General features: G+C 41.1%; 1 protein-coding gene across 1 annotated transcript in view; it reads left to right on the top strand.

Annotated features, from left to right (window-relative positions):
- LOC147619450 (pentatricopeptide repeat-containing protein At5g27110-like) overlaps positions 1 to 6,036 on the top strand; it is a 29,776-nt gene extending 23,740 nt beyond the window's left edge. The window contains exon 5 of the mRNA XM_086773121.1: positions 2,947 to 6,036. Within this exon, the coding sequence (XP_086629247.1) occupies positions 3,140 to 5,986 (2,847 nt within the window). The 5' untranslated portion in view covers positions 2,947 to 3,139 and the 3' untranslated portion in view covers positions 5,987 to 6,036. The remainder of the gene's footprint in view (positions 1 to 2,946) is intronic.
- Positions 6,037 to 15,254: the final 9,218 nt, after the last annotated feature.

Below are 15,254 nucleotides of genomic sequence, written 5' to 3'. Positions count from 1 at the left end.
TACTAGACCAGACTTGAGCTATGTTGTTGGACTTGTGAGTCAGTTTATGCAAGCTCCTAGGAAGCCACACTTGGATGTGGCTAGACGGATTCTCAAGTACATAAAAGTCCAGAGTTGATTATGAACTTTTCTATGAGGCTGGTACAAAGATACAGCTACATGGGTACAGAGATGATTATTGGGCTAGTAGTGTCACAGACAGGAAGTCTACGAGTGGCTTTATGTTTTCGTTTGGGAGTGGTGTTGTGAGTTGGAGCGATAAGAAACAGCCAACAATTGCTTTGTCGAGTACAGAGGCAGAGTACAGGGGTGTTGCTATGGCAGCTTCTGACGTAGGTTGGTTTCAGAAGCTACTTGGTGATATGGGTGAGCCCATTAGATAGGGCAGTTGTCATTTATTGTGACAATATGAGTAGCATGCAGTTGACCAGTAACCTAGTATACCATGCTAGAACGAAGCACATTGAGGTGCATTATCACTTTGTAAGGAAGAAGGTTCTAGCAGGTGATATAGATCTGGTATATGTCAGCACAGAGGATCAGGTGGCTGATATCTTCATGAAGGCAAATGGCATAGTTATAGCGCCAGCTCATATAGTCGAGTTCACACTATGGACCGACTATTGTATATTATTGTAGGAGAGTACTTTCCTTTATAGTATGTACTCTTATCTTTTTAGTTATATAGTTGTAGAGAAGAGAAGAAGATAGAAGAAAATTCAGCCATCCATCTCTCTTGTGTCTTGCTCTCTCTTGTGTGTGTGTTTGGCTTGCAAGGAACTCAAGCTCTTTCTCTCTTTCTCCCCCCCACATTCTCTTTAAGAAGGGCCTCGACATTACAAGAAGGCTGTCGGCTTGTAGCTACTATAGTTGACCGACAGAGATTATGGACAGTAGGTTCAAGAATGTCAAGCTGCCTCTTGAGATAGGCAACCCGTGCCTCATTCCTTGTTTGATACATGTTATCCAGTGTGTCCCATGCTTTTGTTGCTAATCTATATGACTGTATATGAGGTATGATAGATCTTTTCAATGATCAGGCAATCAATGACATAGCTTGTGAAACCAATCCAATCCAATGAAACCAAACCCCAGAACACTCGGAACACTAACAGACAACAGAGTATTGAAACAAACTTTAGGATGCAGTGGAAAAACCATAAACAATCACCAAAAGAACACAGCACTAAGCCGGAACGGCCGGCCCCTTGTAGGAACTTCTTTATTCCAATGAATGAACGTTACAACAGACGAAGGTCTGGGTGCAATCCTGCACTGGATTTTCCACAAAGCCCAACAAACACTTGCTCAAAGATCTGGGTACCAACCAGCACCATAAACCAGTACAAATCAGCCTCGAAACAGCATTCTGGTATGGTGCCAAATACAGCCCCGAACTCCGTGCCAAACCAGCCCCCAAAACAGAGCCTCAAATCAGCCCGAGAAGAGTGATGAAGAGAGAGAAAAGTGGTCCTGTTGTACGGCCAGTAGGGCTCAGAGGAAAGAAAAATTGCTGTACGGCCAGCACTGTACGGCCAGCTGAGAGAGAAGGACCTGCTGCTGTACGGTCGGCAAATCAGGAGAGGAGAGGTTGCTGCCCACCTGTACGGCCAGAGAATCAGAGAGAGAAGAAGCACTTGAAGATACTGCTGTAAGGCCAGCTCTCGGGGGAAGCGAGCATGCTGATGCTGTACGGCCAGCACACAAGAGAACACTACTGCTGTGAGAGTGAGAGGAAAGCGCCTGAAGAACCCCTGCTATACGGCCAGTGTGAGAGAGAGAGAGAATATGCTACTGCAACCCAGGAGAGATGATCAAAAGTAGATGTGCTTTTTCTCCTTTCTGCCAAAAGCGACAACCAGCCCCAAAAATATCAACTTATGTGCTTTTCCCAGGCTTATAGCCCAAGAATGCTCTAGGCGCCTCTTTTTGTCCACGTGTCCACGCCCAAAATAATAATATGTCCAACTTGTCTCTAATGATGTGCGAACACACCAACTTATAAACGTTATAAGTCACTTTATTGATAAAAATGCCATATTGCTCATGTTCTGTAGCCATCTTTCAGGCCAAACTTTGCCGAGGAATGCTTCAGCTTTCTTTTGTGGGAAATCCCTGTTCACACCTTGGCTCCAATCAATGTGTGAAACACTAGTCAAGATTGGTGAAGGGACCAAATTGGTGACAGCTTGTGCATCACGAGAATCCACCTCCTTTGTTCTTGCGTAGGGGGACTACAACCTATACATCTGCAACCCTTTGTGCAGCTGTTCTCTGAGGTGGAACAAGCTGAAGTGTTGGTGGGTGTGTGTCACCACCTAGCATGATATCCCAAAGCCCTTTGGCTACCAACAGATTACGAATCCTAAAACTCCAAAAGGAGTAGTTGGTTCTGTCCAACTTACCTTTTTGGGTTAACACCTCAAATACATCCGGTGCCTATGCCATTACTGCTCAACAATGGAAATAGCCCACTGCTCTACTGCAAACACAAATGCTAGAACAAGAATCTCCAACACGGCTTTGTGTGCCTGCAAGAGTACTGAATTGTAGTACAAAAGCTGTATCAAAAATATACCTGAGGACTTGCAAGAGCACCCTAGTTGTTGATGCACTGTCGTTTGAGCAGTGTTTTTAGAGTATCAATTTGGTGAATCCCCTTCCATGCCCCTCTAAAGTCCTAGGGTATTGTTCTTGGTCCTTTCTCACTTCCATTTCTCTAGCATATAATAAGGCAGCATGCCTCGGAACTTAATACTATGGTTTATGTAGTATTATGTGATTACCCTATGCACATACTTTAAGCTTGCAATTACACAAAGTAGGGATGTTGTGGTAAATAGTATGGAGGTCTGGATATCAAGGAATGTACATTTTGCTTACTTTCTTATTTGACTATTATGTTGCTGTTATGAATGTCTGATAGTTCTCTCTTTTGTCTCCAAGGGTCCTGAGTAATCATCAAAGCTTTGGATCAGTTGGAGATATCATTAGATTATGCAAGGAAGGGAGACTAGACAAGGCATTGGATCTCACGGATGAACCGAATGTCTGTGTGTCCAATGATCTGATTTTTGGTCTTCTGCAAGCATGTTCCAAACAGGAAAACTGGGCAGATGCCAGGCAAGTGCACTATTTAATGGTTGACAATGGACTGGATTCAGTCTCTTTTTTAAGAGATCACCTTATTCGTCTGTTCGCCTCATGTGGTAGCTTGGTGGAGGCAAACAAAATCTTCGGAAAGGTTCGGAAACCAAGTGTGTATACATGGAATGCAATAATATCAGCACATGCGAATGCAGGAGAGGGTCAACTGGCTCTCAAGTTGTTCTATAGAATGAAAGAAGAGGGGGTAACTCCAAATCGAATTACCTACTTGAGCATTTTGAAAGTTTGTGTCACCATGAATGCACTTGAGCAGGGAAGACTAATGCATGATGAGATTAATGCAAGCGAATGCAAATCGGATGTGGTGGTTGGAAACACTCTCATTGATATGTATGCGAAATTGGGAAGGCTAGATGAAGCACATGAAGTTTTTGACAGTATGCCCATGCGGGATGTGGTGTCTTGGGGGGCCATAATTGCAGGGTATACCCAGCATGGCCATAGCGTGTTTGCTTTGAAGCTTTTTAAAGAAATGCAATTAGAGAATGTGAAGCCTGACCAGGTCATATTTGCAAGTGTTCTTAAAGCGTGTGGCCACATTGGAGATCTAGAGGAGGGAAGACTGATACATGAGCAGATACTTAGAAACGGACACAAGTCTGAGTTGTACTTGGTAGTTGGGAATACCCTGGTGGATATGTATGGAAAGTGTGGAAGTCTAGAGGATGCGAAGGTCGTGTTTGACAGTTTGTCAACCCAGGATGTGATATCATGGGATGCACTGATTGCAGGGTATACAAATAATGGATGTGAACTTGCTGCTTTTGGACTTTTTGAAGAGATGCACTTGAAGAGAGTAAAGCCTGTCAAAGCAACATATTTATGTGTTTTGAAAGCATGTGGTAGTGCAGGAACCCTACATCATGCCAGAAAACTACATGATGGGATCATGAGAACTGAATACATGTTGGATCGGGGCATGGGCAACACACTTGTCGATGTCTATGCCAAGTGTCAGAGTTTATATGATGCACAGAGGGTCTTTGATAGGTTGCATATACGAGATGTGGTTTCCTGGAGTGCGTTGATTGCGGGATATGCTACTCATGGACATGACCTCCTTGTCCTGGAGCTTTTTGAGAAAATGCAAGAAGAGGGGGTGAAGCCAAGTGAAATCATAGTGTCTTTGGTGTTGAAAGCCTGTGGGAGGATGAGAGCCCTTGAACATGGCAAGTCAATACACTGTAAGATAACTCAAAATGAGGTTGTGTCTGATAGAGTTGTACAGAATACCCTCATTGACCTGTATGTGAAATGTGGGAATCTAAAGGAGGCACACAAAGCATTTAATGAAGTGCTTGCTAGAGATGTAGTATCATGGGGTGCTATTATATCAGGGAATGCTCAGCATGGGCATAGCTTTCATGCTCTTGAACTTTTTGAGAGAATGCAACAAGAAGGCATAAAGCCAAATAAGGTGTTGTTCTCTTCTATCTTGAAAGCTTGTGGGGACCTTGGGGCTACAAGGGCGGGCATGTTGATACACAATCAGGTTATTCAATATGGATGCGATTCTAATATGGTGGTCGGGAACACGTTGGTTGACATGTATGGCAAGTGTGCGAGCTTAGATGAAGCATGCAGAGTGTTTGATGACTTGCAGCTTAAAGATGTGGTCTCATGGGCAGCAATGATAGCGGGACATGTCCAGCATGGATATGGTTTTCATGCTCTGGGTGTGTATGCTAGAATGCAACAGCAGGGCATGGAGGCAAGCAGAGTCATCTTTTTGCATGTATTGAAAGCATGTGGGATGGTAGGAGCTATAGAGCATAGCAGGTTTGTACACAGTCAGATAGTTGAAAGTGAATTTGAATTGGATGTTGCCATTGGGAACACCCTTATAGACATGTATGCCAAATGTGGGAGCATAGAGGAAGCTCAACAAGTGTTCAATAGAGTGTCTGGTCGAGATGCGGTGACATGGGCAGCCATGATCACAGGTTATGCAGCTTGTGGTAACTGTCTACTCGCTTGGCAATGCCTTGAGGACATGCGGAGACATGGCCTGGAGCCAGATGGGGTTATTTTTAGTAGTATTCTCTCTGCTTGCAGCTATTCTGGCCTACTAGACGAGGGTCGGGATTACTTCAAATCCATGAGAGAAGACTTTGGCATAACACCAAGTATTGAACATTACAGCTGCATTGTAGATCTTCTTTCCCGTGCAGGAGACTTGGCTGAGGCGGGCGACTTGGTAAGTACATTGCCAGTGTCACCTGATCCTGTCGTGTGGAGATCTTTGCTTGCCAACTGCAAAACGTATAGCAATCTAGAGCTAGCAAGGCATTCCTTTCACGGAGTTGTCGAACAAGGTCCCACAGATGCATCAGGATTTGTTCTCATGTCGAACCTTTACGCTGACGCTCAGTTGTGGGAAGATCTTGGTAGAACCCAAGAGCTCAAACTTAATGCAGGTGTACAAAAGAAGGCTGGTAAAGCTTGGATTGAGGTTAACAATGGGGTTCATGAGTTCATGGTGGGAGGGAAAAGCCATCTAAACCATGGTTTTATCTTTTCCAAGTTTAAGAGATTAAGTCGGCACTTCAAGGATAGAGGGTATATGCCACAACTGGACATTATGGTGGAACCCATGTCAGACGAATGCAAAGGAGGTTTGTGTCGTGAACAAAAGCATGGAACATTTGACTCACAAAATACACAAAAAAGAGGTATGGTTCAACCCATTGAGGGCCTTCAAAGGCACAATGGATGCCATACTTCCACACAAGTTGTATTCTATACCAAAAGTCGAGATATCCTAATAAAGGATGCTTTTGAGGTAGCAGAAGTTGAAAGATGGTGTTTGTTCTTGTGATGGTCTGTTTTTGCAGGTACATGAATGGTGTCTTGGTCTTTTTTTCCAAAGGTCTTTTGTGTGTTATGACTTGATAGAGACCCAGTGTTGAGTAGCCATGTCATAGAAGTGCCCCTGCCATGTGTACAGATCCCAAGGCTACCTTATAGGGTTTCCACATGGACCCACAATGCCACTGGTAGGCAGAGGGCTACCTTGCACATGGGCCTATGGACTTGTCCTGTGCCATCCATGCATATGTTGAGGGCCGTAGGCTTGCACATGGGCCTATGGACTCGTCCTGTGCCATGCATATGTTAAGGGCCGTAGGCTACCTTTATACTGGGTTAGCACTTTGTTTTCTTGGATCAACTCAACTTAACTAGTCTCATTGCTAATATCTTAGCACACAAGTGGACTGCCCACTGGTGGAAGAGGAAAGGTTCTCTCCAGACTATGCTATGGTTGAAGCCAAAGGAAGTGCACCTAAGGTATCAATTTACAAGGTTGTCAATGGAGGAGCTCCAAATAAGAAACGAGGATGCACAAGGTAACCAAGAGGAGCACTCTCACGTTAAGAATGCACTCCAACATCTCCTTGGAGGATGTGAGGTAGATTTGCCTAAACAAGGAGAATGGGACACATAAGAGTTATGGGGAATACATCCGTGGAAAACTAGTTGGGCATCCCAAGTATCGGTATGTCTATTGGCATCTCTGCTTTTTTTTAATTTTTTGGTGACATTTAAACCAAAAAGGGAGCCCAACAAATCCGGGCTTTACATTGCCCAAGACATTCATGTTCCATGAGGGACCAAGGCCACTTGTGTGAGCTATTGTGATTAAGAGTATTCTTGGGAGAATGACATTAGCTTGCAAGGTATGTGATCAGCATCAAACTCAAATGCAGCATCACTTACGGAGAGATGGGAGGTAGGTGATACTATCAGCCAAAGTGACCAAACTCACATAGATGGCCAGCAGCATGACCACATATGGCATAAACTCAAATGCAGCATCCATAGAAAGATAAGAAAGACAAATCCGCTTTATAAAACCAATATCCTTATATGCATACCTATCAATAACTCAAATGTGAAGGGTTGGAAGAACCACATCCTTACCCATAGAGATACTTCCAATTTTATAAGGTGGCTACCAGAAGTTCTTCTTGTGAACAAGCATCTGAACCTCATTGAATGCTAGCAAACCTCATGCGTGCTTCAAAATTGCATTGTCCCATGCTTGGACATAATAAGGTTAATGATTAGAGAGCGGTCGAACACCTCTTTTAGCACTGTGAGCTAGTGATTGGGCTATATAGTTGGATTTGTGGCTCATTTGTGGGGAGTTCGTGTGTGGAACTCTACCTTGGGAGAGGGGCCTCCCAAGGGACCCAACTTGTGGCTAGCCCACTGGTCAATCGTGTCAGTGACCTGGGGTTCCTTGAGGGTGCGGGCTTGCCAAGGTTGTGTTGGTCTTTAGCTTGGGGGTGTCTTAACCCACTATGTGTGGTTTACGTGGTTGCAGTGGCTTGGACGTGCTTCTCGAGCATACAAGTGTGAGTAATCAATCGGTCTTGGGCGGACACACATGTAAGTGGACCCCTACAATGGGGTGTTTCATTTGGTAGCATAGCGTAAATCATATTTGATTAGTGTTTTGAATTATGCCGAAGAGTTGGTTTTATTGATTGGTGATTAGAGAGCACTTTTGTGTACGATTTTGAGGGTATAATTTTTGTATTATGAGCTATCAAAAACCGTTTTACATAACCATTTAATGTGACATTTGAATGGTTGAGAAGAAAGAATTTGTATGATGGTTTAATGTGGTTGCCAACCTTATTGTAAAATGAGGTTTAATGTACGTATGTGGTTCTCTTTGCAAAGTCTTCATAAGAAAGTCTGAAAATTCTAGGTAATCTACTCACATTGATAGCATTGATGTTCCTTCAATAAATATGGTGTGCACATGGAAGTTGCATGGAAAATGATGGACACTCATCCGTATTGATGTGTTACCGATGCAGGCCAAGACAAAAAAGAAATGGTGATGAGCTGCAACATGCAAATCAGTGTTGGAGAGAAGACAAGATAACAAGAATTTTAAGAAGGACAATGCAACGATAGAGAATAGCCAAAGCAGAATTATAGTGGGCAGGAAGACCAAAGGGAAGCCAGACAACTTCAACCAATAGCAAGACCAAAGGGAAGCCATCAATAAGACATAGTGGGCAAGAACGAGTAGTAAGACAGTGGGCTAGAAGACCAAAGGGAAGCCAAACAACTTCAACCAATAGCAATGGGACTAAAATATCCAAAATTCAAGGGAAAGAGTGATGAAGATCCAAATGCTCATGTCTTCTCACTCAAAACCACATTTTTAGCCACGAGCTCCAATAGCCTAAAAAATAGAGTTCACTAGTAAAGCGACCAATTGGTATGTGCAATATGGTCTAGATTGATGAGCTCAAGAGTGCTTTTTTGAAGAGCATGAGCATGCTTTAGATGTGGTAGATCATTATTCCAAGAAGTGTTTAGTATCGGAAGGGGAAGGGCTAAACAAAAATAATGAATGAGAAGAGGAGGGGGGCTCTAGAAAGGGATCTAACAAAGGAAAGATAGGGGCTGAGTTAACTAAGAAAGAGGAGGGTGAGTCGGCTAGAAAAGAAGGGGGAAAGGCTCCTAAGGGTCATTGAGGGCTTGCATACAAAGGGAAAAGAAGCTATCCTTGAGAATGATAGATGGAAGCAGGTGATAAACAAAACTCCTTGTAAAAGGGAGAAGAAGTGAGTCCCCTCTCTCCTTGTAAAAGGGAGAAGAAGTGAGTCCCCTCTCCCCTATTGTATACTCTAAAAAAATCATCCAAGTTGTTGGGAGAAAAAGAAGAAAGTGAAACCTCTTCCCTATAATACTTTAACCAGCAAGTTAATTTGACTAATGCTATGACCAAGTTTCAATGAGCTCAAAGGAATTGGCACAGGTTACATATTACCTAAGAGACAGGTTGGATTCCTCATAGTCTAAAGCTATGGCCTACTAACCATGGTTCTTCCATATCTGACCATTTTACTATGATGGCAGTGAGAAGATCCCAAAACATGGGGTAACAAAGGAGAAGGATTCCAAGGAGAAAGCTTTGTCAACAAACTGCCTTCTCAAGGATCCTTTAAATGTGGAAGGCTCTAGAAAAGTAATAGACTTTTTGTCAACAACCACCTTCTCAAGGAGCCGTTGTTTGTGGAAGGCACTAGAAAAGTAATAGACTTTTTGAAAAAGAGAATGATACATGACCCTAATGTGTCAGGAAAATTTATAGAAAGGATGCAAAGTGAAATCAAGAAGGTGGGAAAACTGAGAACCAATGGAGGGAGCTTATAGAGATATCGTTAAAAGAAAGTGGGGGAAGTTGATGAAGAAAAGGCAAGAAGGGACCTTGGTTCAGGAGGGGAAGAACAGAGTAGGATGATGCGAATCCCAATTGGATACCCTGGAAAACAAAAGAGCATAAACTGGGAGAATCATTTCTATGAAAGTCTTCTCAAAGGCTTCCCAAGTTCCTTCAAGAAAGTTCTTCATATCTCTTGCAAAACAATAGATGATAAGATACAAGATGAAGAAGGCAGAGTAATTGAGGACACTAAGGAGATGGATTCCAAATGGGTTTGGTTTCTTAGGAGGAACACACTGGGTCTTTTTGAAGACATCTCAAGGGATAGCCTCTATGTTAAGCCGCTATTGGTGGAGACATCATACCTAGATAGGAGATCCAAGTCTTCTTTTGTTTGTGGTAAGGCTATTATCATCATGTATGCTCCTTACTATTTATGTTATGTGCTTTTATTAATACTTATGTATAGGTCCACAAAATAATTTTTTAAGAAAGAAAAAGAATATTGAATGTAATGGAGATGCATCACCATCTTATGTTGTTGGGCATGATGATGCATTGCCCTTAGTTGACTACTCTCAAAAGTGCAAACTAGATTATGCTTCTCATAGTTAGATTAATACTTTTATGACTTAGAACATTGATTATTTATCGCTTTCATTTTTTGGACTATTGATTTTATTTATTTTTGGGCTTCGAAGTATGTATTGCCCACAGTGGAGTGCCCTCAAAAGTGCAAACTACATTAATAGTGAGGAAGATTGAATCAAATGAGTGTTGGTAGGATTTAATGCAAATAGGGAAGGAAAAAAATCTAGGATGGGATGGACTATCTGTGAAATTCTTCATTGAGTTTAGATAGGAGCTAAAATCCCAGGTGGCTTAATAAAGATTTTCAAAATGGTTCAAGGAGAAGAAGCTTATTCATCCCCAACAAAGAGGTTTCTTGTGATAGGTTCTCTCCCTCTAGAGGCCCATCATAATGTCACCTACTTTGATAGGTTCTCATTAGAGGCCCATCATAAGTTTCTTGTGATACGTTCTCTCACTAGTGGCCCATCCTAATGTCATCTACTTCGTATAAGACCCTCACCAAGGTGATAACTATTAGAATGACTCCATTAACAAAAGCATACATCTAAAATCCAACATGAGTTCATAGAAGGGAGGTCAATTGTTGAGACAACATATACACAATTATGGTGGACAAAGATTGGGCTGTCCAGAATCCAAACTAAAGATGCATAATGGATCTAGAAAAAGCATGTGATAGCGTTTGTTGAAAAATGTGGTGCCATAGTGCAACAAGTGTAGAGCAAGGGGGAGAGCATACACATTAAAAAGGGAAGAAGAAAGACTAAGGGTCCTTCCTAGATCAAAGGTTGATTTGTATGGTTACATGTAAAAGGTAAAGTCAATGGTTAAAAAGGTAGCACATGGAAAACACGAGTGGCACATGTGGTGTGAGCATTTATGGACACATGGATGGCATTAAGGGTGCATGTATCTTGTGGATGAGGGATCTGTAAGAGCTATAAAAACATGTTATTTAAGGAGCTTGATGAATGCAATCATCTTGTGATTAGTGTCTTAATTATGCTTTAAGTAATCCTTATTTAGGTGGTTTACTTATTAGTATTTAATCATGAAGATTATTTCTTGCTATAAGCCTCCCTAGCAATGCTAAATTTCTACTTGGTATCAGTGCCCCCTAAGGCTTATTCTTAGCAAGAGGTTGAGATTAGGGTTTATTATTTTTAGGTTTATAATATGCCTTTAAGGTGTGATTAGTTAGTCTTATTTTCTCTTTCTCATTAGAGTTTTCTTAAGGTTAGAGTAGGGAGATTCTCTTCTTAGCAACTTCAAGGAAATTTTAAAGCATAATAAAGAAGCTTTATTGTGTAGTGAAGGAGTGGCAAGAAGTGCTAGATTTTCAACATCAACATGTACAAAGGGTGCATCATAAACTAGGTGATAACTGTGTGCAGGCATCACGAAGCTTAGGTCCTTATAGTAGTTCATTAAACAAGGAGTTGTACGCAAAGCAGATTGATGTAGCTTCCCTATGTAGCTCACAATAGAGAGAAGCCTAAGAGAACAACAGGCATACTGTTCGTTGCCCTCTGTGCCTCTGTTGTAGAACTTCTCGATCTCTGAAGATGGTGATATGCTACTCTTTGCTCTATTTTTTATGTGCCCAAATCTTACGTGCTGAGACTTGCATGAAGCCACTAGTTTTTGAAACTACTAGTACTGGTACACTCGTGAAGTCTCAGAAGAAGATAGTCTTTCTTCCTTTTTTCTTTCAAAAAACCCTTCACACCACTTCTTACACAAGAGCTTGTTCACATGATGAGTGAAGGATTCGTGTCACAAGAATTTTCTTCTCTACTAAGAATAACATAAAATGGGCTCCATCAATCATCACTTTGAGTTTACTCCCTAGTTCTACTAGCATACATCCTTCATCTTACCAATTCTTGATCAATTATCAAAGGTTCACTTGAACGTCATCAAGTTCTTCATTGTCATAAGAAAATTATTGATAAAAATATACCTTTTTCAAATTTGTATAACCTTTGTAAATGCCACCAATATGAGCAGGCAAAGTTTCAACCATGAGTCTAAAGCGAAGAAAAAGCTAATAAACCCAACAATTGAAAGATGCTAAAGGTGGCAAAGAGCATATATTCTTCGCTCCTCTTACCTCTATAAAAAGTGTTGTAATCAACCTCTGAGGCCATATGATGTACTCAAGCTAAAAGCTATAGCCAATTGAAGCGCCAAAGTAGCATATTGTATCTAGCACATAAGGGGAGATAGGAATAGTAAAAACAAACCATATCCAACCACCTGAGAGTAGCCAAAGTAGCACACCCAGGGGGGTGTAGGCAATCACACCTATGTCATTTTGTAATGCCTCACATCCAACCACCTTGCATTACCCTAAGAATATAGCACCATTGGGGGGTGTTGAGAAATGTGGTGCCATAGTGCAACAAGTGTACAGCAAGGGGGACAACATACACATTAAAAAGGGAAAAAGAAAGACTAAGGGTCCTAGATCAAAGGTTGATTTGTATGGTTACATGTAAAAGGTGAAGTCAATGGTTAAAAAGGTTGCACATGGAAAGCACAAGGTGGCACATGTAGTGTGAGCATTTATGGACTCATGGATGGCATAAGGGTGCATGTATCTTGTGGATGAGGGATCTGTGAGAGTTATAAAAACATGTAATCCTTGGCTCATTTTAGGAGCTTGATGAATGCAGTCATCTTGTGATTAGTCTCTTAATTATGCTTTAATTTTAGACACTAAGTGGTTTACTTAGTATTTAAATGAAAATTAATTAATCCATATTTAAGTGGTTTACTTAGTATTTAATCATGAAGAGTATTTCTTGCTATGAGCCTCCCTCTGGCAATGGCGAATTTCTTATGGGTTCATTGGACCTTCTTGAGTAGGGTCTTGCATATAAGATGGGGTTTGGGAGGATGATATTAATCTTATTTTATGTTGGGCGCATGCGAGCTAATTCTACTCTCCTCTTGAATGGATTCATAGTGGGTAAGTTTCCTAGTAGGAGAGATCTATGAGCCAAGGATGCCCCTTGCGCCTTTATCCAAGGCTTAAGGTTAGAAGAGGAAAGACAACTGGTAATGTAATTATGTTTGATTCACTCCTTTTCTTATATGTAAGCACTGAAAATGAGGAAACTTAGGTATTATTCAATTCTTTGCTCATGCATCTAGCTCTAGGTGTAATCTATACAAGTCCAGGACATAAGCTTGACAGAAGAAGCAGACTTTAATATATCCAGGTGGGGTTGTCAAGTTATCACTAAAGGTACAATGTTTATACTTCTAGGAAGCCCCCCAATGGGGGATGTGAGTGACTAATAAGCAAGTGCTGGTTTGGGTGTACTATAAGGTGGATGTCAAATTGGTCTAATGTTTTTCTCCTTATTAGTGCAAGAGTAGCGATTAATGATGTCTTGTTGAATTATGTACTTTTTTTTGTCCAATGGTAGATTTCAAGAAATCTCAATGGCTCAAGCTCTTATAAGAGCCTTTTTATGAGAGAACGACCCCCACATTGGCTAGCCCCATCTAAGCTTTGCAAACCTAAGTTGAATGAAGGATTGTAAATCATTGATTTTCACATACATGTAAAGCCACGATGGCTAAGCATTTGGGTACCTTTCTTTTATAGGAGACACAAGGAGATAGTGGATATCTCTCGTGTGCATTTGTATGGTTGTTGGATAGGATTATCTTCGATTGGTAAGGCTTTCTCCTTGGACCTGTTAAAGTTTAGAAGCTCCTTTTGTGATTGATAAGGCTTTCTCCTTGGCCCCATCAAATTTTAGAGGCTCCTCTTGGTCCCATTAAAGAGTCTCCTTTTGTGGTTTTCTACTTAAGTCTTAGAAGATGGTGCTCCCAAGACTTGGAAGCTGGTGCTCCCCCTTAGGTCTAAGTGTGGTGTGGTTCTCTCAAAGTAACTAGGAATTCTCTACTTAGTATCTCCGCTTAGTCTACAAACAATGTTGTGGATTGAATGGGTAATTACAAATCCTTCTTCTTAAAGATTCTTTTTCAAATACCCAAGAATGAACTTGTTAAAGATTCCATGAAACGTCAACTTCTTGGCATGAAAAATAAGAAGAGGTCATTACTATTAATGTGAAAGGGCCTTTGTTACTTAAATTGCTTCTTACACTTGATCAATATTCTATATTCATGTATACATTCATAGATGCTAATAAGACTTTCTCTCTACTTGGATGGAAGTCTTGGATGGAAGTTGTGCATCCAAATCCTCTACTCCGATTGTAGTTATGGAGGGAAGTTGTACTAGCGAATCCTCTACTTGAATGTCTACTTTCACCCTCCTTCTTTCACACCTTTATCATCCTACTCAAAAGTAGATGCCATCTCTTAAGAATTGTAATAGTTTTTTTTTATGGCATTTTATATTTTGGAGCATGCGCATGCCTTCACAATTTGTCATTAGACATGAGCTTCATGTGACATAATGGTAACACCTTATGGGGTAATCTCTCCTCCAAGGGAAGGCATTCTCCACCTTTCTAATGGTAACACCTTATGGTAATCTATCCAAGGGTACTCATACTCCACCTTTCTAATAAGATTGTGTATGAGATAGTATTCTTGATTCACACATGCTAAAAGTATCTTCTATATTTTGTCAATATCATTTTCTAAGTTTTTTCTCGAATTCCTACTCGAGCTACTTAGCTTTGCCCAGTCTCCTTATTAGTGAAAGAGAAGATATGACCTTTAGAAAGCACTTTGATAATAAAAATATTTCTTTAAAATTTCATGGAATTTACAATCAATAGATCTTGCAAGGCATGTTAAAAATCAAGAATTTTTTGTGCTATTTTCAAGTCGATTAATATAAAATATTATTATTTTTGTAGATTGAAGCTATTCACATTTGGTCATATCTCCCCCCAATACTTGTGTAGCTAATGCTATATAAAGAGTGGCTAGACCAATCTGTCTTCGACAGAAATAGCATTGGCAGCTTGCCCATAGACATGAAGTTGTAGGCAGCTAGTAACCACCCTTTGGGTGTGAGCCCACTTGTAATCATGCTAGGCAAGCTAGCTAAGACTCATTCACTTCATGCTGTTCATCAATAAGACTCATTCACTTCATGCTGTTCATCAATAGGACACCTATCGCAAATGGAGTTGGTGATTTCACATTCAGCAGAGATAAAAGGTCAGAAATAATGTGTGTTGCTGTCAGCAGACATTTCCCTCCATGATGCACTGGCAGGACGATTGGGACTTGGTGAAAGGGATCTACTTTGGATGTCTTGATGTCTACCAAACTGACTGGATGTGGGGTTGCATGGTCGTTAGTT

The sequence above is a fragment of the Cibotium barometz genome, chromosome 33, assembly GCF_041138505.1.
Source record: "Cibotium barometz isolate CiBa-2024 chromosome 33, ASM4113850v1, whole genome shotgun sequence".
Classification (NCBI taxonomy): domain Eukaryota; kingdom Viridiplantae; phylum Streptophyta; class Polypodiopsida; order Cyatheales; family Cibotiaceae; genus Cibotium; species Cibotium barometz.
The sequence above is the reverse complement of the archived record's forward strand: the minus strand, read 5'-3'. Positions and strand labels throughout refer to the sequence as shown.